Below are 22,367 nucleotides of genomic sequence, written 5' to 3'. Positions count from 1 at the left end.
TTGGCTATTCCAAAATAGCAGATATACAAGCACACTGCGCTATGAGCTTGTATATCTGGGGAAAAAAACAAATCATGAAAGTTTGTGCAAATCTTTGAATATATATATTTTTTTTTTAAAGCGAACATTTTGAACTCCAAATTTTGCTTCTGGTGGTCCCTTGAACAACATATTTTGAGATGGGGGTCCGCGGCCAAATAAATACAATTTTGGGGGTCCTTGACATGAAAAAGTTGGAGCACCACTGATATAGCAACATACGGTTAGGATTTAAAAAACATTTTTAGATGGCCGCGTGGACCCCCATCTCAAAATGTGTTGTTCCAGGGACCCCCCAGAAGCAAAGATTTGAGTTAAAAATGTCCACTTTAAAACTATATATATATTCAAAGATTTGCACAAATGTTGTGCAAATATGCACGATTTTTAGTGCCGCTCTATGAGCTTGTAGATCTGCTATTTTTGAATAGCCAAAGAAATCGTTAAAATGACACAGATGCGTTCCCGGTCTAAATGGTTTAATCTCATAGTCGGTGCCAGTGTTCCAGCCTCTCCCTTTTCTGCAGACAGCTACTGTACGTTTGATATCATCTGTTCATCATTTCATTCATCAGCTTTGTAGGTTACTGTCAAGACACCACAAGGGGAGGTACATTTTCCCCATCTTCTCTTGTACATAATAGTATTTGTATTTGTTGATGACACGTTCATTTTAAATGCCATGTTGACTAATTGAATTCATAGGACCACGATGGAAACAAGTCCCCTGGACTTGTTTTGTGTTATCCTTTTAGCTTTAAAAAGGAGAATTTCAGACTACGTTTATCTCAATCTGGGAACCCAGAGCCAACTGAAAAGGAAAAACAGCGACCTCTGCTGTTTGACACTATGTCAGTTGGCTCTGGGAGGAAGAAAACGTAGCACACGTGCGCAAGGACCTTACCTTTTACGTATATGATATTATATCCTAGGACGAGTCCACAGTGTTTGTGTGAGATGCGCCCCTCCGGAAGTCTCGCAACACAAGATTTTGCCCGTGATCAGCTTGTAAACACTACGGCGGACACATTTAGGACAAAAACACTGTGGACAGTTTTCTGTCATTGTGAACGTCAGATATGAACATAAAATATATAAAATCGCGATAAAAATACGCGAGTTGTGATTTTTTTCTACTGTACCACTTGTCCTAGGACAGGGGTCTTCAACAGGGGGTCCGGGACCCCTAGGGGGTCCTTAGAGTTACTACAGGGGGTCCGCCAAATCTTTGTGTGATGTGATTTTTTTTTTACCTGAACCAAAAAATAGCAGATCTACAAGCTCACAACGCCTCGCAGCGCGAGGCGTTGTGAGCTTGTAGATCTGCTATTTTTTGGCAAAGAGGTGTTTGGTGTAGAGGGAAAAAAGAGCAGACCAAGTAAACAAAAAAAAGTTCAATCTGAAACACAATTTTTATACAATATAGAGGGGGGTCCCTGCTTCATCTCTCTCTTAGCTAGGGGGTCCTTGGCCTGAAAACATTGAAGACCCCTGTACTAGGATATAGTAAAAGGTATATATAGCAAAAGTTAAGAAAAACGTAGTCTGGAATTCTCCTTTAATGTCTTACTGGACCACGTGCCGTTCACATTTCTGACTAATATAGTATTCAATCAATCAAAAGAAAGAGGGTTAGAGAGTATTACTTTCATAATGTCATCTTTTTACCCTTGGATTACTACATTTACCACAATGTTTTATAGGTTTTGGAGTAATCTAAAACTAAAGTACTGCAAGTAATGAGATCATCTTACTTACCAGATTACTGATTACAACAAACATGCAGGTAGTAATCTGTTACCAAATACACTTTAACCCATTGAGACCTGAAGCTGATTCTACATGTCTCCTAAATCTCAACAGTTTTCTGAAAAACGTACGTTTCTATATCAGTGGTGCTGAATCTTGTTCATGTCAAGGATTATATGTATTTGGCCGCGGACCCCCATCAAAATATCTTGTTCCAGGGAACCCCCAGAAGCAACGATTTGAGTTAAAAATGTTCGCTTTAAATATATATATATTCAAAGATTTGCACACATTTTCACTATTTTTCAAAAATAGCAGATCTACAAGCTCGTAGCGCGGCACTCGGTGCCGCGCTACGAGCTTGTAGCTCAAATCTAAAAATGACACAGTTCCAGGTCTTAATGGGTTAAATGAACACAATCCTGTCGAGAAGGCATGTGATATGTGGATGAGTGATTGGTCAATGGGTAAATCAGGGTAAATAATGTGTGATCAAAGTGCAGAAAGCTAAAGCTAAGGCTAAGCAGTGAGAGGCTGTGCTGTGCTGCGTGTGCCAGGCTGTGAGGATGAGCTTGGCCTGTTCTGTTTATATTCCTTGAGTTTTACAAGGGAAGAAAAGTGACCCTCACGCTGAAAAATGATTACAAACATTTCAAAAGATGGTGTGAAAGAAAACATTGCACAATACCACAGACTGTGTGTCAAGGTGTGAAAGCATTATAAACACACAATGCGGTGAACAGCGGTTGGGGGTCAGCGCGACGGCCACATTCTAGACCGGGTAACTGCAGAGCCTCATCTCTTTAACCCTTTAAAACCGGGAACGCATCTGTGTAACCACTTTAACCATTATTTTATACTTTGGGCTATTAAAAAAATAGCAGATATACAAGCTCATAGCGCGGCACCGAGTGCCGCGCTATGAGCTTGTAGATCTGCTATTTTTGAGTGGTGCCAACCACTCCTATATCTGACTTTGTCTGTGTGTCCGTCCGTATGTCCAATAAACAAACATTGATGACAACATCAATACGGGGCTCATCAAAGGCACCACTCTCTTCACACAGGGTGTGATTTTTTTTTAAATCGTGAACATTTGTGCAAATATCTATCTTTGAATATATATATATATATATGTTTTTAAGCCAACATTTTGTACTCAAATCTTTGCTTCTGGGGGGGGTCCCTGGAACAGCATATTTTGAGATGGGGGTCAAAATACATATCATTTTGGGGGTCCTTGGGGGTCCAAAACATGAGAACCACTGATAAAAGCAATAGAAAATTAACTATTTTTCAAAAAACTTAGGATTTAGAAGATTTGTTTTTGTAGAATCCCCAGAAGCAAAGATTTGAGTTACAATGTTATATAATACTAGAGTTTCGGGGGGCTACGCCCCCCTCAACCCCAGCCGCGCACGGGGCCCAGCGTGGCCGCGTGTATATTGGGGTACTCAAATTGCTGGAGTAAAACTGTGGAAAAGTAAAAAAAAAAAAAAACCCCTGCTGGTCGACGGCCCCCCTGTGGAGTGTTGGGCCGCGCGGGGACCCCCCTGGAACATGGCGGACCCCTTCGGTGTATTTTTTTTTTTCATGAAGGTGGTTGCTTGTTTCTGGCGCTTGTTTTTAGAGAACCTGGCATGCCAACGACTTGGCAACCCGACTTGTTTGTTTTTGTGTTTGGGATGAACATGGCACGTGAAGGACGGACATAGTGTGATCGAGACATGAGTGAAGTGAAAGTAACGGCCTGGGTGGAACAAAGGAGGTACGTAAGAAGGGGGGGGGGGGGGGGGGGGGGTTGAAGCAAAGGAGCTGCGTGTGTGTTGGTGTGGAGGAGATGGGCAGAGTGCAATGGCGGCGCAAGCCAGCGCATGCTGCCGCACGTTACACCAGAAATGGTGCCTGGAGAAAATGGTGACCAAAAAAAAAGTTTTGAAAAAAAGGAAAAAACCCCCGCAGCGGCTGGCAGCTGTTGTGGTGACGAGGTCGTGCGCAGGGTAAACGGTACGAAGCTGCCTCCCCTTCCGTTTTGTCCGACATTTGGTGAGTAGAATTAATTATGTTGCGCGGTGGAAAAGCTGTAGTGAGCAGTGAGATGTCCCCTACGCGAGGCGTAAATTCAGCGCGGCCGCCGTGGCGAGTCAGTTGCCGACATGTGGTCTGGCGGTGCGTTGTTTATTCGATAACAGAGCTGTGGGGTGTCGCACCCAGGGTGCGGAAGTTGCTCGCCATTTATATAGTTAGATATACCAAAAGATTTGGACAAATTTTCATATTTAAAAAAAAAAAAGGCAGATCTACAAGCTCATAGTGCGGCACTCGGTCAAACGTTTTCATGTGAAGGGCCCCCAAAATGATATGTATTTGGCCCCGGACCCCCCATCTCAAAATATGTTGTTCCAGGGACCCCCCAGAAGCTTTAAAAATGAGTTAAAAATGTTTGCTTTAAAAAAATATATATTCAAAGATTTGCTAAAATGTTAATTTTTCACGATTTTTTCACGAATAGCCAAAATATAAAATAATGGTTTACGTGGTTACACACAGATGCGTTCCCGGTCGGACTTAATGAGTTAAGTACACAGTGAAAAGCACAAGAACCATAACAAGCAGCTTGGAGGTGAAGAAAGGCTATGACTCTGGAGAGAGTCGCAGGTTGCATCTTAATGAAGCGTGTTTCAGGAGAAACGCCACGGCCACGCAGACACAAACCCGTGTGATGCCACTGCATAGAGAGGGCGGCACACTGCATAAAGAAAGGGTTGGCGTGACAAGAGAACTCTGAGAATTAACCCTTTAAGACCTGAGGCCGATTCTACAAAAATGTATTCTAAATCAGGGGGCTTCAACGTTTTCAGGCCAAGGACCTCCTAGCTGAGAGAGAGATGAAGCAGGGACCCCCCTCTATATTGTATAAAATTGTGTTTCAGATAAACTTTTGCTGCTATTTTTCCCCTCTACACACCTACTGTAGCTTATAACTCTTCGCCAAAAATAGCCGATCTACAAGCTCACAACGCCTCGCAGCGCGAGGCGTTGTGAGCTTGTAGAACAAATAATCATATCACACAAAGATTTGGGGGACCCCCTGTAGTAACTCTGAGGACCCCCCTAGGGGGACCCCCTGTTGAAGACCCCTGTTCTAAATCCTAACTGTTTTTTACTTACTATGTCAGTGGTTCTCAAAACTTTTTCATGTAAAGGACCCCCAAAATTATATGTATTTGGCCGCGGACCCCCATCTCAAAATATTTTGTTCCAGGGACCCCCAGAAGCAAATATTTGAGTTACAAAAATATATATATATTCAAAGATTTGCACACATTTTAATAGCTAAAGTGTAAAATAATGCTTTATAGCTCAAATCTGAAAAAAATGACACATATGTTTCTCCCGGTCATAATGGGTTAAAGCTGCAGGAAGCAAAAATAAGCTTGGCAGAGTTGACTGGACCGTCAGGTCAACATAAATCTTACAGGGACCACATGAGACCTGCAAAAACATAAGCTGTTTCTTCATTTTTTTTCTCCCCCCACAAAGGGGATTAGGCTTTAGACGTGAGGGCTTTTCTAAAATCAAAACGGAGTGCTTTAACATTTCTGGAGTTATTGCAACTATTGTAGACCTTTTCAAATCTTAATTGTCTTATCTGTTTGCCGTCTTTGACCTGAGCTAACTACAGAGCACACTTAGGCCCATCTGATAAACCATAGCTATCAGGCCAGTAATACTCTTATCTAAATGAAAACACACCACATAACAGACATAATCACCTAAGCAGCAGCTTCTTCTTTGAGATGACTAGAGCAGTGGTTCTCAAACCTTTTCTTGTCAAGGACCCCCAAATTGACCCTTTTTAGCCCGTGGACCCCCATTTGAAAAGATATGCCAGGGACCCCCATAAGAGAGCATTTTTACGGCTCTAGCAGTGATTCTCAACCATTTTAAGGACCCCTAGTTTGACAAGCAATAGGCCACGGACCCCCATTTAATGGCATTTCTATCTCTGGGACCCCAATTTATATAGTAAAATCAATGTTAATTTAACTCTGAGAGTGTACAAATGGAACCAAATGGACCCTGTTAGGGTCCTTTTGGTTCCATTTGTACATTCTCAGAGTTACAGACCCATAAGGGTCCATTTGGTTCCTAACTATTCATCATTTAGCTGGGGACCCACTGGAACTCCCTCAAGGACCCCTGGGGGTCCCCGGACCCCACTTTGAGAACCAATGGACTAGAGGTTTAGGCCGCTTTGCGGCCCTCACATCTACGCCTGATCAAAAAAAGAGATGCTGCGGCCAAAAAGAAGGAAAGCTGCTGTGGCTAAAATGTTAAGATGTAGTAGGAAATTTACAGGAGGATAAACAATGACAGAACTCTTCAAATTTTCTGTGAAAAAAAACAAACGCACAAGACACAAACCCCCCCCTCCCAACCCTCACAAGAAAGTAATTTTATGACCAGCGGGACCGGTAGGCAGCGGTTCCGGTAGGAGACACAAGGGAGACTCTTTGTGTCTCCTACCGGAACCGCTGCCGGGCATCAAATTATTGGCTTAAAAAAAAAGAAAGAAAAAAACATGAATTCAAGTCTCCATGGGATGACTAACCGATAAGTTTTGGGTGAGCTATTCCTTTAATTAACTTCACTATTCTGTGACCTAAAGTTGATGTCAAAACGATGGGAGGAAAACACAAGAGATGAGATAGAATTGGAGAAAGATGGAGTGGAGAAACTGGGCCACACTCCTGCGTGCCCCTGTAGAGATGCCCTGTAACATGAGCCTTACACTCCTGCGTGCCCCTGTAGAGATGCCCCGTAACATGAGCCTTACAGGGCCTTACGCATTAAGTAGTGCACATGAAGACAACCGGCAAATCATGTCAGCTTATACGTACACTAGCCATGGGCCTCGTACATCAATCATCACATTCTCTAAGATGTGGCAAAGAAACCCAGGAGAAGACGCTGAGGTCTTTTAACCCATTGAGACCTGAAGCCGATTCTACATGTCTCCTAAATCCCAACAGTTTTCTGAAAAACCTATGTTTCTATATCAGTGGTGCTCAATCTTTTTCATGTCAAGGACCCCTAAAATTATATGTATTTGGCCACAGACCCCCATCAAAATATTTTGTTCCAGGGACCCCCCAGAAGCAAAGATTTGAGTTAAAAGTGTTCGCTTTAAAAATATATATATTCAAAGATTTGCACATATTTTCACGATTTTTCAAAAATAGCAGATCTACAAGCTCGTAGCGCGGCACTCGGTGCCGCGCTACGAGCTTGTAGATCTGCTATTTTTGAATAGCCCAAAGTGTAAAATAAGGCTTTTTAGCTCAAATCTAAAAATGACACAGTTCCCGGTCTTAAAGGGTTAAGTGACAGGGGTCATTAAGAACTTTATGAAGGAGTAGGACCACACCACACCACACCGCTTATTCCATATATGGAGAGGTACTGGGGCCAATATATGACAGTCTAGATAAATCACAGAGTCATGCAGGGGAAAGTTTAAGGGGCCTATAGACACTGACCAGTCCCAAACCACACATAGAACCTCTCATCTCAGAGACCGATGGTTGTAAAATATTGTACTTTATGAATAGAGGTTGTTCCTGCGAGAACCGACTTTAAGACTATGATTTGACCTGGCTGTCTATGGCTCTCTTTTGGCTCCCAGCGTTCTAGGGGTTAAAGGAGAGATATAGGACCCTATTTTCGCATTTCGCAGTAAGGCATCGGCGAAAATAGGGCCAGAGTCTTTTTTCTAATCCAACAAATTTATAGTATAACTTATCAAATGAGTAGTAACATACAGACTTTCAAACGTTATTGGGGCTTTACAAACACAAGGAAAGGCGTTTTCATCGTCTAAAGCAAGGGTTTCCAAACTTTTTAACCTGCAACCCCCCCAAATAATCATATTTGAACTCAGTGAGGACCCCCTAAAATAATCATATTTGAACTCAGTGGGGACCCCCTAAAATAATCATATTTGAACTGGGGACCCCTCACCCTCACAACCACTTGGAATTGTAGGAGTTGAGGCATTACATTTAGTTAGACTCGGTTCCACAGATTAATATTAAATAGCCGAACTACAAGCTCACAACGGCTTGCAATGCAAGGCGTTGTGAGCTTGTAGATCAGTTATTTTTTGCGTCTTTCTTAGGTAATAATTGACACATTTTTGACAATAGTATAGTGTGTTGGTTAATTTTGACGTAGACGTACTTATTCTTTTTTCTTCTTCATTTTATAGGTATTAAAAAGTCTTAAAAGTCCTTAAATTGTCACTTTATAAATGTGCAGATACCCTGTATACACTTACTGTATGTTGGTTTGTTTACTGTTGAGTGAGAAAACAATGTTGCACATTAAGCTAATCCTCTGGGGACCCCCCAAAATAATTGGGAACCATTGGTCTAGGGGAGTAATATCAAGTCCTTAGACAATTGAAAAACAGAAACAGTACCCAAATGATGACACTGCATCTTTAACGATTAAAACAATTAAAGGTTGCTAGTGCAAAACATGATTGCAAATTAACATTTGGAAATAATGCAGAATATGCACAATGCTCTGCCTGAGATTAGACAAACTACTACTGGGCTAAGCTTGCATGCCTGCACAATTTCTCACAGATGGACTTTAAGCTTGTTCCAGGAATAATGCAAGCATTTTGGCAAATCCTGTTTGCCTGAGGATCAAGGACCTCATACATGAATAGTAAGTAAACAATTAAGAAAAAAACAACTATTAACATAAAATGTGTTGTTCAGTTGAAAGTACTGGCCTGCAAGTTTATCATGTTTTGTTCTCCTCAATAAGTCTGAACACGTCTCTTACTCTCTTTCATCCGATAGACATAATCTAATCTTGCATGCAGTATATGAAGGCTACTACCTACTTCGTGGATATAATTTAGTTCCCTCATGCGTTCTTAGAGAAGATGCATGGTTGGTCACAGTATTTTGAACATACTAAATTGCTACCTCATCAATAGCTCCGTCTCATCGTGCTTTAAACATGTAGTTGTTCACACACACTAATTAAAAAGCCCAGCCTAGACCCAGCAGTTGTTAATAACTTCTGACTAATTTGAAAATTACCATTTCTATCAAAAGAAATCTAGAACAGCGATGCAGTGATGTGAATTTAATAATGAAATGAAGTCAAACCGTTTTCAAGGTCATTCATTGAGTTGTATGATTTTAAATGATAAGGGTGTTAATAACCGTTTTCATCAGAACATTTCAGTGCCCCCGAAATGCAAAAAAAAAAAAAAAGGAGGAAGGAAGGAAGACAGAAAAAAGAAAAAAACAATTAGGGGGAGGGAGCCCTAGGAGGAAAAAAAAGTTAATTTCTAACCATGTGCTGCAGAGCAAAAATAAACCATCCTCCAGCTATATGAGAGTAAAAGAGTAAGCTTATCGTATTGGGTCCCTCTGACTGCATCAGAGCTTCAGTTATCAAACAAGGAGTGAACAAAGAAAGACTGCTTTCATTTATGATGCTCCACACAAATGGAACAAAACGTCAGGACTCTCTGAAACTGGTGCGATTGGTCTCAATAGAGACATTCAGGGTGCTTCCCGAGGACACATTACATAGTGACTGCACCTGTTACATGTAACACTATGCTTATTTGCATCTGTGACGTTGTAATGTGATTCAAATGTTTGATATTGTTTTTCATTATGTATGTTTTATATGCCGTTCTCGGGATGCAAAACATCTTGGTGTCATCTTTGTGATTCGGCCCTAAAATTTGATTTAAAAAAATAAATGCTGTTGTGGGTGGTAGCTTCGAAGTTCCAGCTTCCATTGCTATACGACAGTGGTTTTCAACCTTTTTCGTGCCAAGGACCCCTAAATTGATATACATTTGGCCGCGGACCCCCATCTAAAAACGTTTTGTGCCAGGGACCCCCAGAAGCAAAGATATCAGTTAAAAATGTTGGCTTAAAAATATAGAAATATTCAAAGATATGCACACATTTTCAAGATAAAAAAAAAATAGCAGATCTACAAGCTCATAGCGCGGCACTCGGTGCCGCGCTATGAGCTTGTATATCTGCTATTTTTGAATAGCCAAAGCTAAGTGGTTAAAATGATTGTTGTTAACTGATTTCGCTGGGGACCCCCTGGTACCCCCCCAAGGACCACTGGTTGAGAACCACTGCTCTACGACAATGTTTCCTCTTGTTTAATGTCTGGAGATTGTTCTATATGCATTGGTTTCTTCCTGTACAGATTATTGCAATGTCATGCTTTTGCTAGGCCTACATAAGGCCAAAAACAATCACAAGCTCACAATGCGTCACGATGCGACGCATTGTGAGCTTGTAGATCGGCTATTTTCAAACGATTTTTTATAAATTTGATACATTCGAAAACTTGAAACTGGACATTCTGCACAATGAGTACTTTCTACTTTTGGTACTTTAAAAAGTACATTTTGACACCAATACTTTTGTGCATTTACTCAAGTATATTTTCAATTCCAGACAAATTTCTTCGGCCGCGTGGCAAAGGATTAAGGATTAAGTTGAGTAGCCCTGCGCTAGAGGAAAGGAAATAGGGTCACAACATAAGTATAGGGTCCTGGAGTCTTCCGATTAGATTGTGAGATATCTGGTGAGAAGGTAATTATGTTGGCCTGAGGCTGGCACTACAGGATAGGTCATGGGGATCGCTCAAATAATGAGGGTCCATCTTCCAGAGAGCAGAGGGTGCAGTCGTGCACTCACAAAGTTTCATGGCAATCTGCTAGATTTCGAGATAACTTGTTTAGCCCTTTAAGACCTGAGGCCATTCTTAAAAAAGTTTTCTAAATCCTACATTTTTTTGAAAAACAAAAAAAAAAGTTCAAGATTTTTCAAAAATAGCAGATCAACAAGTTCAGCGCTATGAGCTTGTAGATCTGCTATTTTTGAAAAATCTAAAAATCTAAATCCTAAGTTTTTTGAAAAAAGAAAATGAAAAAAATCATTTCAAGATTTTTCAAAAATAGCAGATCTACAAGCTCATAGCGCGGCACTCGGTGCCGCGCTATGAGCTTGTATATCTGCTATTTTTGAATAGCCAAAGAAATCTAAAGTGACACAGATGCGTTCCAGGTCTCAATGGGTTAGAAGAGGAAAGTTTGGCCTAAGGGTGGCACGTCGAGTAAAGGGCATAGGGTCACTTACATCAGTGTGGTTGCTGAGCGCATTAAAAGTTTCATGACAATCTGTCTAGGCCATACATGGGCAACTGGCGGCCAAGGGGGCCACATGCCATGCGGCCCCCACCTTCACTTAATGCGGCCCACAGGTTAATACCGCAATACTGATATATTATTGATTTCAGCGGTTACAATTCCAAACATGAAAACAGGACCCGCTTTAATTACTTCAGTCTATTTTAGCAGCTTAATGACTAGCATTAAAATCCAAATGCCTTTTTTTGTCCAATGTATTTAAATGCATGAAGTTAACATAAGTATAACTAAATGCATTTGAAATGAAATAAAAATGTTACTTTTCAGGATTCCAATTAAAAAATTGGCAAAAAAATAATAGTCAGGATTCCAATTCAAAAATAGCAAAAATAGCAGATCTACAAGCTGAGAACACGTCGCACTGTGACGCGTTCTGAGCTTGTAGATCTGCTATTTTTGCTACTTTTGTGTGACATAGAAAGGCGATAATTTACCAAAAAAGATTAAAATACAGAGATAAGAGGTTTCGGCCCGACAGTATGCAACGTGGCCCTCTGGAATGAAAGTTGCCCATTCCTGCTCTAGGCAGTAGCTTTCGAGGTATGTTTTTTCACAACCAAGAGTTTTAATCAGCTCAATTCAGCTAGTAATCAACACATTTTAATCTCATATGTTGTGTTTTTGTGCAATGCAAACTATAGTTTTTATTTTATACACTTTTTTACTGGTTTGACTTGTCTTGACTCGTCTTCATTGTGTAGTCATTTGGTCAACATTTGTTGTTTTTAAACACGCTTCAAAAACGGGGAAAGGAGAGGTCGCACAGACTCGCAGCCACGATGCAATAAACTTTTTCATTTATAAGTTACCAACGTTTTGACATATTATGTCTTCATCAGGGTATTTAAACACGTTTCATAAATACATTTACTTGACTTGCCACATACAGTAGTTAGCATACATGTAGGTTTACTTCACAACTTCTACAGCTGTGTGACTGTTTATTCTAAGCTTCAAATTCATAGTCTTGTTGGTGCATGTGTGTCTCTCATGAGGATGTACTAATTCTCAGCCCATCACCCACCCCATCCAGAATAAATTCTGTGCAGATTAATTATTCTTCTGGACGTATGCCATATTCAAATGTTCCAACAAAAACAACCTGCCGTAAACGAACAGAACTCTGTCCAAGGTCCATACTGCGTGTTATGAAAGCGAGACGTAAATACTCCCACTGAGGATAATCGCTGGGATTAAAACAAAGTTCCTCTGTGTATTATACATGATCCAGACAACTCTCCTGTTTCAAAGTGCTCTTGCCATATGGAAGACTTAGGTGTCAGCATTTAACCCATTGAGACCTGAAGCCGATTCTACATGTCTCCTAAATCTCAACAGTTTTCTGAAAAACGTATGTTTCTATATCAGTGGTGCTCAATCTTTTTCATGTCAAGGACCCCCAAAATGATATGTGTTTGGCCGCGGACCCCCATCAAAATATGTTGTTCCAGGGACCCCCCCAGAGGCAACGATTTGAGTTAAAAATGTTCGCTTTAAAAATATTTATTTTCAAAGATTTGCACGCGTTTTCACAAATTTTCAAAAATAGCAGATCTACAAGCTCATAGCGCGGCACTCGGTGCCGCGCTACGAGCTTGTATATCTGCTATTTTTGAATAGCCCAAAGTGTAAAATAATGCTTTTTTAACTCAAATCTAAAAATGACAAAGTTTCAGGTCTTAATGGGTTAAAGTAAGCTCACGTCGTCTCTTCATTGCTGCACAACATGTGCCTAAAATGTGAAACCCCTTGCCCTGGCCTCAGTGGCCTGTGCCTTCCCACAACAAAGCAATAAAAATGTCAATGCAAGATGATAGACAGGGGAATGAACAGCACCCAATACATTGCAGCAGGACAGGAGGTCTTTGATGGAGACAGGAAGGGCATGTGTAAGCGACACAAAATAAATGTTTATAAAGTATTGTTTATTGCTACAATGTCTGTTTTTGCTTACAGTAAGCTTCTACAGATGGCTCTCCAAACTCGCCAGCATATGGCTAAATGGTCTATTGCAGACTCATTCTGAAATTAAGGAGGGTGAAACTGAGGGTTATATATATATATATAATTATATATTTATTATTATATATTTATAATAGGATAATAATTGCCCTCTATAACTAAAATAAAAAACACTAAAAAACTTCAATATTTTATTTATTTTAGAAATAGTTCATCCTTTACTCAGGGGGACAGACAATGTCCGTCGCATGTTGATGATGTCATTTGTCCATGTGTGGTTCAGCCCCATGGAATGCATGTGCTAATGAACACATTTATGTGGCATGGCAATAGGTGTCACATGGACGGACCACATCAGAAATGTGGTCCTCTACGGGGACCTACTGTACCACCACGGGTCACAGACAAAGTCAGAGAGAGAAGGATGAGGCTGGCTGGGCACTCACTGCGTCAGGCACCCGGAACTAGTGGCAAGCAAACTGACACTATGGGAGCCAACCCAGGGCACAGCCAGGAAAGGCAAGAAGCGCACCACCTACGTAGATGCACTGCTGCGCGACAGCTTAGCTAACAACACTGTAGAGCTCAAGACCCTGATAGGAGGGTGTGGAGGCCATCGATTTAGGAGACCCGAGTTGGTGTTGGCTAGACGGTCTAGCAAACACCAACTCGGGTCTCCTGAATTGCTAGACTGCACTCTCGCATCGCATGTGGCATGGCTGTTGTGAAAAATATACCAGTGAATCATGATATCAAATAACTTTCGTTTAATTGAAGCGCAGTATGAATTAAGCTTTCAGTAAACATCTGGCCAGGTCTAGATACTAACTCCTTTGCACAGGGCGACGGGTAAGCTCAGAGTACAAGAATTGCACGGCCGGAATGTTGCCGACGCTGTATAGTATAGTTCATGTGACAATAAAGAAACCTGGGCATTCTAAGTATCTTTCTGATTTCTATTCAGTGTCCATTTCTCAGCATTATAGTACAGATTTCACAGAGCATATCACCCCCCCTCAGTGGTGCCTGGATATTAACTTTGACACATAATTTGACAAAATGATATAAAGGCAACACAAAGTAGTTTTATTACTCTTGATTGGATAATGGATAACCAGGTCCTACCTGCTGATGGAGGCGGCGTCACTGTCTCCTCCAGTCTCATCAGACGGCAGGAATAAGCGGTCCTGTACGTCGGCGCAGTCCTTCAGCTCTGCAGCTTGCACTAAAGGAAGAGAAATAATCAGTGGTGTAAGAAGTATACTCACATTTTGTACTAAAAGTACCAATACCACAATGTAGAAATACTCTGTTACAAGGAAATGTCTGGTATATAAAGAGTACTTGAGTGAGAGCACAAAGGCATTTGCATTAAAATATACTTAGTACTCATTATGCAGAATGTCCCATTCCACAAGTTTTCAATTGTATAAAAACTAGAGGGTCGGGGCGCTGCGCGCCCCTCCCCCCTAGCCGCTGCGCGGTGCTTTGTGTTTGTTGGTCTCTATAATATATAAAGCCATAATAGGAGATGTTCCCAATGGAGCTATGCCCAAATATGGAGTGTGTTGTCTGACCTCACTTGGGTCTCGTTGGGCGGTTATATAAAGCCATAATAGGAGATGTTCCCAATGGAGCTATGCCCAAATATGGAGTGTGTTGTCTGACCTCACTTGGGTCTCGTTGGGCGGTGGTCGGCGATGACGCTAAGGAACAACATGGCCGACTGTAATGTTGTGAGTTTGTGTTGGCCGCAATTAATTATGCTGCGAGGGGGCAGATGTGTGCTGAGCAGTATGAAGTGGCCTACAGACTGCGCGTAGTAATTCTGCACGTTGTGGCGTGTCTTGTTAGTGACATTGATATGTTGTTTTTGTGTTTAGTCCCACACAGTGGCAGGTTTTTTTGGGGGGTTTTGGGTTTAGAAATGTATATATAGATAGATAGATGCTTTGAAAATAGCAGATCTACAAGCTCACAACGCAGCTTGTAGATCGGCAATTTGCAAATAGCCTAAGTGTACATCTGGTTAATGTATATTTTGTACAGTATACATGATCTAGTAACTAAAGTTTTCAAATAATTGTAGTGGAGTAAAAAGAATGTATTTGACTCTGAGATGTAGTGGAAGTATTGAAAATTAGAAACACTCCAGTAAAGTAAAAAGTAAGTACAGAGTAAATGTACTTAGTTACTTCACACCACTGGAAATGGTGTATCTTCAATACTTCAGCGGGAAGCAATGAGAGACAAAATCCCCCAATCACCATAAGCGGCGCAAAAGGCCCAATTGTAATGGAAGGAATTATTATACCAAGATCCGCTGCCTAAACCATAGAGAGAGAGGCTGACAGACAGGAAGAATAATATATTGTTATTGTCCGTCTCATAAAAAATCCAAAGCCTTCCATCTCTGAATCGAACAACAGCCCAGCAATTCCTCATGGTTTAAAACTTGGATTGTGTGTGTTTTGTGAGAGCGTCGCTGTTCATGGTGCAAATGGGCACCTACGTTTTTTTGGGGGGGTTGCTTGTAGAGTTCTCAAGGGGCCTGAGAAATTAAGGCCCGGCCCTAACTGGGCCCTACGGGACCGGCCAGAGGCCCGAAAACCCCCGAAAAGGTGTCATTGTGCGCTTAATGTCCTCAAAGTCACTCATCCAACATGCTTTGAACTGAGCAGATTGGACCTTCCGTTCCAGAGATAATGGCCAAAACATATTGAAAGTCTATGCTAATTATCTATGTAATTAGCCTAGATTTTGGACCCGGCCCGAAGACGTCGGGTCAGGGGAAGAATTTGAGAACTCTAGTTGCTTGCACTCCGCAGCAATGACTGTGAGAAGTGCTGGACAAGGCAGGAAAGTCAGCCATACAGTTAGCTGGAGAACACGAGGATGTTTTATATTCCCCATGGTACCTGCAGTCTGTGCTTCTTGGGCCTCCTCCCCTTCCTCCTGGTCTTCCTGTTTGATCTGAGCGCATCTCTTCCTCTCCATGCCCATTTGGACCTGGTAGATCAGGCGAGAGAATTCGGTGTCGTGTTTCTTCCCTGCAAGACAAATGAGGGAAGTCTCTATAAAGCACAATAAGATACATCCTGTTGTTTAACAAGAACAGAGAGGGGACAACCCCTGCAATATAAGAAACTCTAGAGCATTGGTTCTCAAAGTGGGTTCCGGGGACCCCCAGGGGTCTTTGAGGGGGTTCCAGGGGGTCCCCAGCAAAATGTGTTAATATAGCATCACAATAATTTTAACCACTTTAACCTTTTACACTTTGGCTATTGAAAAACAGCAGATATACAAGCTCATAACGCGACACAGAGTGCCGCGGTATGAGCTTGTAGATCTGCTATTTTTTGAAAAATTGTGAAAATTTGTGCAAATCTTTGAATATAATATTTTTTAAAGCGAACATTTGTAACTCAAATCTTTGCTATTGGAGGGTCCCTGGAAAACATATTTTGACACGGGGGTCCGCGGCCAAATGCATCATTTTGGGGGTCCTTGACATGAAAAAGTTTGTGAGAACCACTGCTCTAGAGCGTTGGCATACATTATGATGACGACACTTATTTTCCCCCAAAACGTCCAACTGTATATCACCCATGTAATTAAAAAGAAATGGGATAACACCCTCGGGAAATGCATACGGGAAGACAAACAACAAAGTGAAAAGTGAACTTTTACCTAAAACCCATTGAAACACTGTGGATGGATGGCATTACCAGATCATACATATTGCAAAATGTGTATAAAGGGAAAGAATAAACAACACATCGGTAGTATAAAGATACAATGGGTGGAAGAGTTGGGAACACAAATAACAGATGAAGAATGGAAACAAATGTTTAATGAAATTCACAAAACCTTGTTCCTTATTTTTCCAGGGCTATGTTACTGAAAATCTGATCACATCCTGTATTAACCCATGAAGACCGGGAACGCATCTGTGTCATTTTAGCTGAGTGCCGCGCTATGAGCTTGTAGATCTGCTATTTTGGAAAAATCGTTAACATTTGTGCAAATCTTTGAAAATATATAAATTCTTAAAGCGAACATTTGTAACTCAAATCTGTGCTTCTGGGGGGTCCCTGGAACACAATGTTTTGAGATGGGGGTCCGCTGCCAAATACATATCATTTTGGGGGGTCCTTGACATGAAAAAGTTTGAGCACCACTGATACAGAAACATAGGTATCTTCACAAAACTGTTAGGATTTAGAAGACATTTATATAGTCAGTTTCAGGCCTTAATGGGTTAAGCATGTATGTGATGGAGGTGGACACGCACGCGCGCTAGAGAAGTGACAGTAAATATCGAAAAAAATATGGAAAATATGATGGCGTCATATGGGAGGCAAATGCCATGTTTGATGTGGTCCTAAATCACTGAGTGTGTTACATTGTAACTAGAAACAATTATCAGTCAGTAGTGCAGCACAGGGTGTCACAAGTCTACACGCAAAAAAAGGTTAATGGGAAGACCTCTGCGGTTGTTAAAATATCACATGCTGCCTAGAAAAAGAGATGGGTTCAGCTGCACACAAAGACCAGGAAAGATTAGGGAAATTATCTTTCCGTTCTTGGTTTTCCAGGTGACAGATTTTCATCCCACACAGCGGAGCAGCATGCATGTATTATAGAAGTGTCTAGAAATGTTCCTTTTACTACCCGACATGGATGAGCAGAGCGTGGATAAAAACGCAGGCAAAAAGGTGGTAATAATCCCCGGATAGATTAGATCAGGGATCTTCAACAGGGGGTCCGGGACCCCTAGGGGGTCCTCAGAGTTACTACAGGGGGTCCGCCAAATCTTTGTGATTTTTACATTAACCACTTCAACCAAGCATCCCTATTCTGAGGAGAACTTTAGCCAAAAATAGCAGATCTACAAGCACACAACGCCTCGCGCTGCGAGGCGTTGTGCGCTTGTAGATCTGCTATTTTCGGCAAAGTGGTTCGTTATAGGGGGAAAAAAGAGTGAAAGTACAGAAAGTACAGAGTGGAAGGTCAGGTTTACTAAGTATTGTTTTTAGAGCATGGTTAAATGTCTGGAAATACACATTAACATGAATCCAACATGATAGAGCTGTGAAACAAGTCTATGAAGCTGCCGATGAAATCTATGAAAAAAGAAATATTTTATACAATATATTGTGGGGGTCCCTGCTTTATCTCTCTCTCTCGGCCAAGGGGTCCTTGGCCTGAAAAGGTTGAAGACCCCTGGTTTAGATACATTTTCACTTAAGCCTTGACGACCTCGCAGGCTGATGCAAAAGGTTAAAATGCAACTTGGATAGCATGTTATGTAGACAGATACCAGGTCATTGTTGACCCGTCATCCTAGTGTGTATATACTACAGTATAGTTTCAATGTACAGGCTGATGATGGGTTCTTGGTTTTACGCATGGATTAGCTATCATTAGATTATTGATTTACTTATGTATTACTTTATTATTTTATTACTATTTCTATGCATTTGATGTATTATTGATGTATTATTATCTTATGTCCTTGCTTACTGTAAATCGCTCTGGATTAACCCATTAAGACCTGGAACTTTGTCATTTTTAGATTTGAGCTAAAAAAGCATTATTTTACACTTTGGGCTATTCAAAAATATCAGATCTACAAGCTCATAGCGCGGCACCGAGTGCCGCGCTATGAGCTTGTATATTTGCTATTTTTGAAAAATCGTGAAAATGTGTGCAAATCTTCTGAATATATATATTTTTAAAGCAAACATTTTTAACTCAAATCTTTGCTTCTGGGGGGTCCCTGGAACAAAATATTTTGATGGGGGTCTGCGGCCAAATACATATCATTTTGGGGGTCCTTGACATGAAACAGATTGAGCACCACTGATATAGAAACATACGTTTTTCAGAAAACTGTTGAGATATAGGAGACATGTAGAATCGGCTTCAGGTCTCAATGGGTTAAGTGTCTGCTAAATGCCTAAATTGTAAATTGTAGTATCTTGAACGCTCAACACTGGTAAGAAACACAGACCATAGATTCATGGCACAATGCTGAAAAATATATGGGAATGTCATCCCTCCCAACCTCTTTATTTTTCTTTAATTAAAAATACTTTTTCAAATGAGTCATTCGTGATCATCATGTGACTGCCAAAGTCAAGAAACCTCAGTGGAAATATAGATTTAAAAAAATAACTTTACACAATCAAACAAGCACCCGCATCCACCTGTCCCGTGCTCTCATTGGCTGCAGCACGTCTCTGCTTTCAGTGCTAGTAAGGCAAAGGCCGTCGGGATCGGGAGTCGAACCCGCGACACACTGTCAGACTGGATTACCAGACTGTGTGGTATGCGCCTGTACCGCTGGGCCAACGGGCGCCCCATGATTTAGTCTTTTAACACCAGCTGTACAGAATGCACAGTTATGTCAAAGTTACAAACTCATGAATGGCACCGCCGATAAGCGTTTCCTCAGTCAAACTAAAGGCCATAGTCTAACAACGGTGTGTGTGTGTGTGTGCTCCCCTCTCCAATGTTTACCTAGCAACAGCAGGTTCCTGGTTGACCTTGAACCGACAGGTGGCTAAAAATAGGCGGGGGGGGGGGGGGGGGGGGGGAGTTGATTTTGAGCTGGAGTATTTATGTAAACGAGGGAGGCTCCATAGAACCAAATAGGTAATTCATGAATCATGGACGAAGAGGAAGCCAATAGAAGGCTCTATGCAGCGTTATTATGAATCCCACGCCGCGTCCTGGATTTAGACCCGCCTTACGTGTCTGATTGGCTCCCCGGCAGGCATAGTTTTACTGAGGTTAGGGTTAGGGTTAGGGTTAGGTTTAGGCATAGTCTTACTGAGGTTAGGGTTAGGGTTAGGGTTAGGTTTAGGCATAGTTTTACTGAGGTTAGGGTTAGGGTTAAGGTTAGGTATAGGCATAGTAGCAAAAACGAGAACTGTCAATCACAGCGACTACTGACCAATCACAGCGCCCGCTCAGCGGGTTTGCCACAACGCGGTGTGGGAATCATAATAACGCCTCTATGCACAGCAGCCATATTATCACTTCCTTCCCAGGTGTTACCAATGATACTAATGAAGGCTCTGTTCCATTTAGTGTACACGACCCCCATAACTCTGAGAGTGTACAAATGGAACCAAATGGACCCTTACGGGTCCATTTGGTTCCATTTGTACACTCTCAGAGTTACACACCTGTAAGGGGCCATTTGTGTTTCCAGTGGGCCAACATGCACAATATCAGCACCCTGACTCTGTTTGACCAGAATGGAACAGAGCCTTCATTAGTATCATTGGTAACACCTGTGAATGTCTTCATAATATGGCTGCTGTGAAGATGTAACTATAAAGTACAACCTTGAACCTTGAGAGAGGCCGTCTGAGAATCGGAAAGACTCCATTTTGACCCTCGGTTCACCCAGTGTACAGTATGTGTGGAAGCTCCCCTGAGCAACACACTCAAATCGGTTCAGATTCAACCACCACGGGTCCCAGGTCTGTAAATCATTGTGTGTAATACCGGCGTTGATCCGAGAAGACCCATACTCAGTGCTGTTCAGGAACTTGCATGATTATATTTGCTGGCATTTTTGCCAGCAAATATAATCATTATGTTCGTCACATCCATATAATGTATCATTTTTGCTTTTTTGTAAAATGGCCCCCTCCTGCAAACGATGGAAGGCAATCATAGCAAATGGCATGGCAATTTGCATGGCAAAATCTGTAGAAGTAAAAACTGTGTTTTGAAGAAATTGCAAAAAAGAAAAAAATAATGTATTTTTATATCCCACAATTTTGTAATCCTATTTTTTCACCCAGTTCCAATGCCTAAATTTGTAATCCTGGGCGCTACTCTCCCTCTGCCAGCCTGGGGAGAGCCCCGAACTTAGCTCATGCTTAGGGGGAACAATTTTGATTGTAACCTACAGCTCAAGGGTTATACAGTATAAGCCAAAACATAACGCAGCCTGTTATAGCGGCACCATGGTTATTCCTTAGCCCCCCTGGACTGAAGCCGAGTCCAGGGGTGTCCAAGATTAGCCACACACACACACACACACACACACACACACACACACACACACACACACACACACACACACACACACACACACACACACACACACACACACACACACACACACACACACGTGAAAACATAATCTCCACCTCCAGGGCCCATTGGTCTGGCGGAGATGATGATATATTTGACAGCTGGCATACTCATGCTTACACAATACTGATTGATTGATTGTACTTTAGCAATAATGTGAGACAGTGACACCCGATGGTGAAATTGTCCTCAATACCAGAGGGTGACCATACGTCTGTCATGGCATGATTAACTCGTCTCGTCTGACTCGTGAGGAGAGAATGTCCTTGCCACACACACACACACACAAAAAAATCACTGACAGCACATTAATCCATCAAGACCGGGAACGCATCCGTGTCATTTTAAGATTTCTTTGGCCTTTCAAAAAATAGCAGATCTACAAGCTCGTAGCGCGGCACTAAAATCGTGAAAAATGTGTGCAAATCTTTGAATATATATATATATATATAGGCCATGTCTTAAAGCAAATATTTGCAACTCCGATCTGTGCTTCTGGGGGGTCCCTGGAACAACATATTTTGAGATGGGGTCTAACAAATGGCGCCAAATAAATATCATTTTGGTGGTCCTTGACATGGAAAAGTTGGAGCCCCACTGATATAGCAACATACTGTTAGGATTTAGAAAACATTTTTAGATACGTATTTGGCCGCGGACCCCCATCTCAAAATGTTTTTTGAGATAGGAAGCAAAGATTTGAGTTACAAATATTCACTTTAAAAATATATATATATTCAAAGATTTGCAAAAATGTTCAGATTTTTTTTGTTAAATAGCAGATCTACAAGCTCATAGCACGGCACTTGCGCTATGAGCTTGTAGATGCTGCTAATAGCCAAAGAAATCTAAAATTACACAGATGCGTTTCCTGGATTGAACGGGTTAACAAACGGCAGCAGTGGACAACGGATTCTGCTACAACAAAAAATAATCTGTTCCTCACATCAAGATAAAGCTGTAACCACCTGTTGTGCGAGCGTGCGTGCCTGCGAGCGTGCGCATGTGCGCGCACACACACACACACACACACACACACACACACACACACACACACACACACGGCAGTGCGTCATCCACAACCTCCACTGATAAAGCCAAGCAGTCGTCACAGCGCTGAGGCTATAAATAGAGCTCACCTCCAGTGAGTCACTGCCCTTTTTCAGCCTTCCCTACACTTTGCTAGAACGCAGCGGCGTTGAAAATGGGGGGAGGGGGGGGCGGG

General features: G+C 41.7%; 1 protein-coding gene across 1 annotated transcript in view; it reads right to left on the bottom strand.

Moving 5' to 3' along the window:
• Positions 1-22,367, bottom strand: part of rad18 (RAD18 E3 ubiquitin protein ligase) — a gene marked incomplete at its 3' end in the record, with an annotated part of 93,597 nt that overhangs the window by 17,374 nt on the left and 53,856 nt on the right. The window contains exons 10-11 of the mRNA XM_084063446.1: positions 15,943-16,074; positions 14,150-14,249 (exon numbers count right to left, since the gene is read on the bottom strand). Of these exons, the coding sequence (XP_083919572.1) occupies positions 14,150-14,249; positions 15,943-16,074 (232 nt within the window). The remainder of the gene's footprint in view (positions 1-14,149; positions 14,250-15,942; positions 16,075-22,367) is intronic.

The sequence above is a fragment of the Gymnoscopelus microlampas genome (assembly GCF_963454915.1).
Source record: "Gymnoscopelus microlampas genome assembly, chromosome: 7".
NCBI lineage: Eukaryota > Metazoa > Chordata > Actinopteri > Myctophiformes > Myctophidae > Gymnoscopelus > Gymnoscopelus microlampas.
Note: the sequence above shows the minus strand (reverse complement) of the source record. Positions and strands in the feature narration are given on the sequence as shown.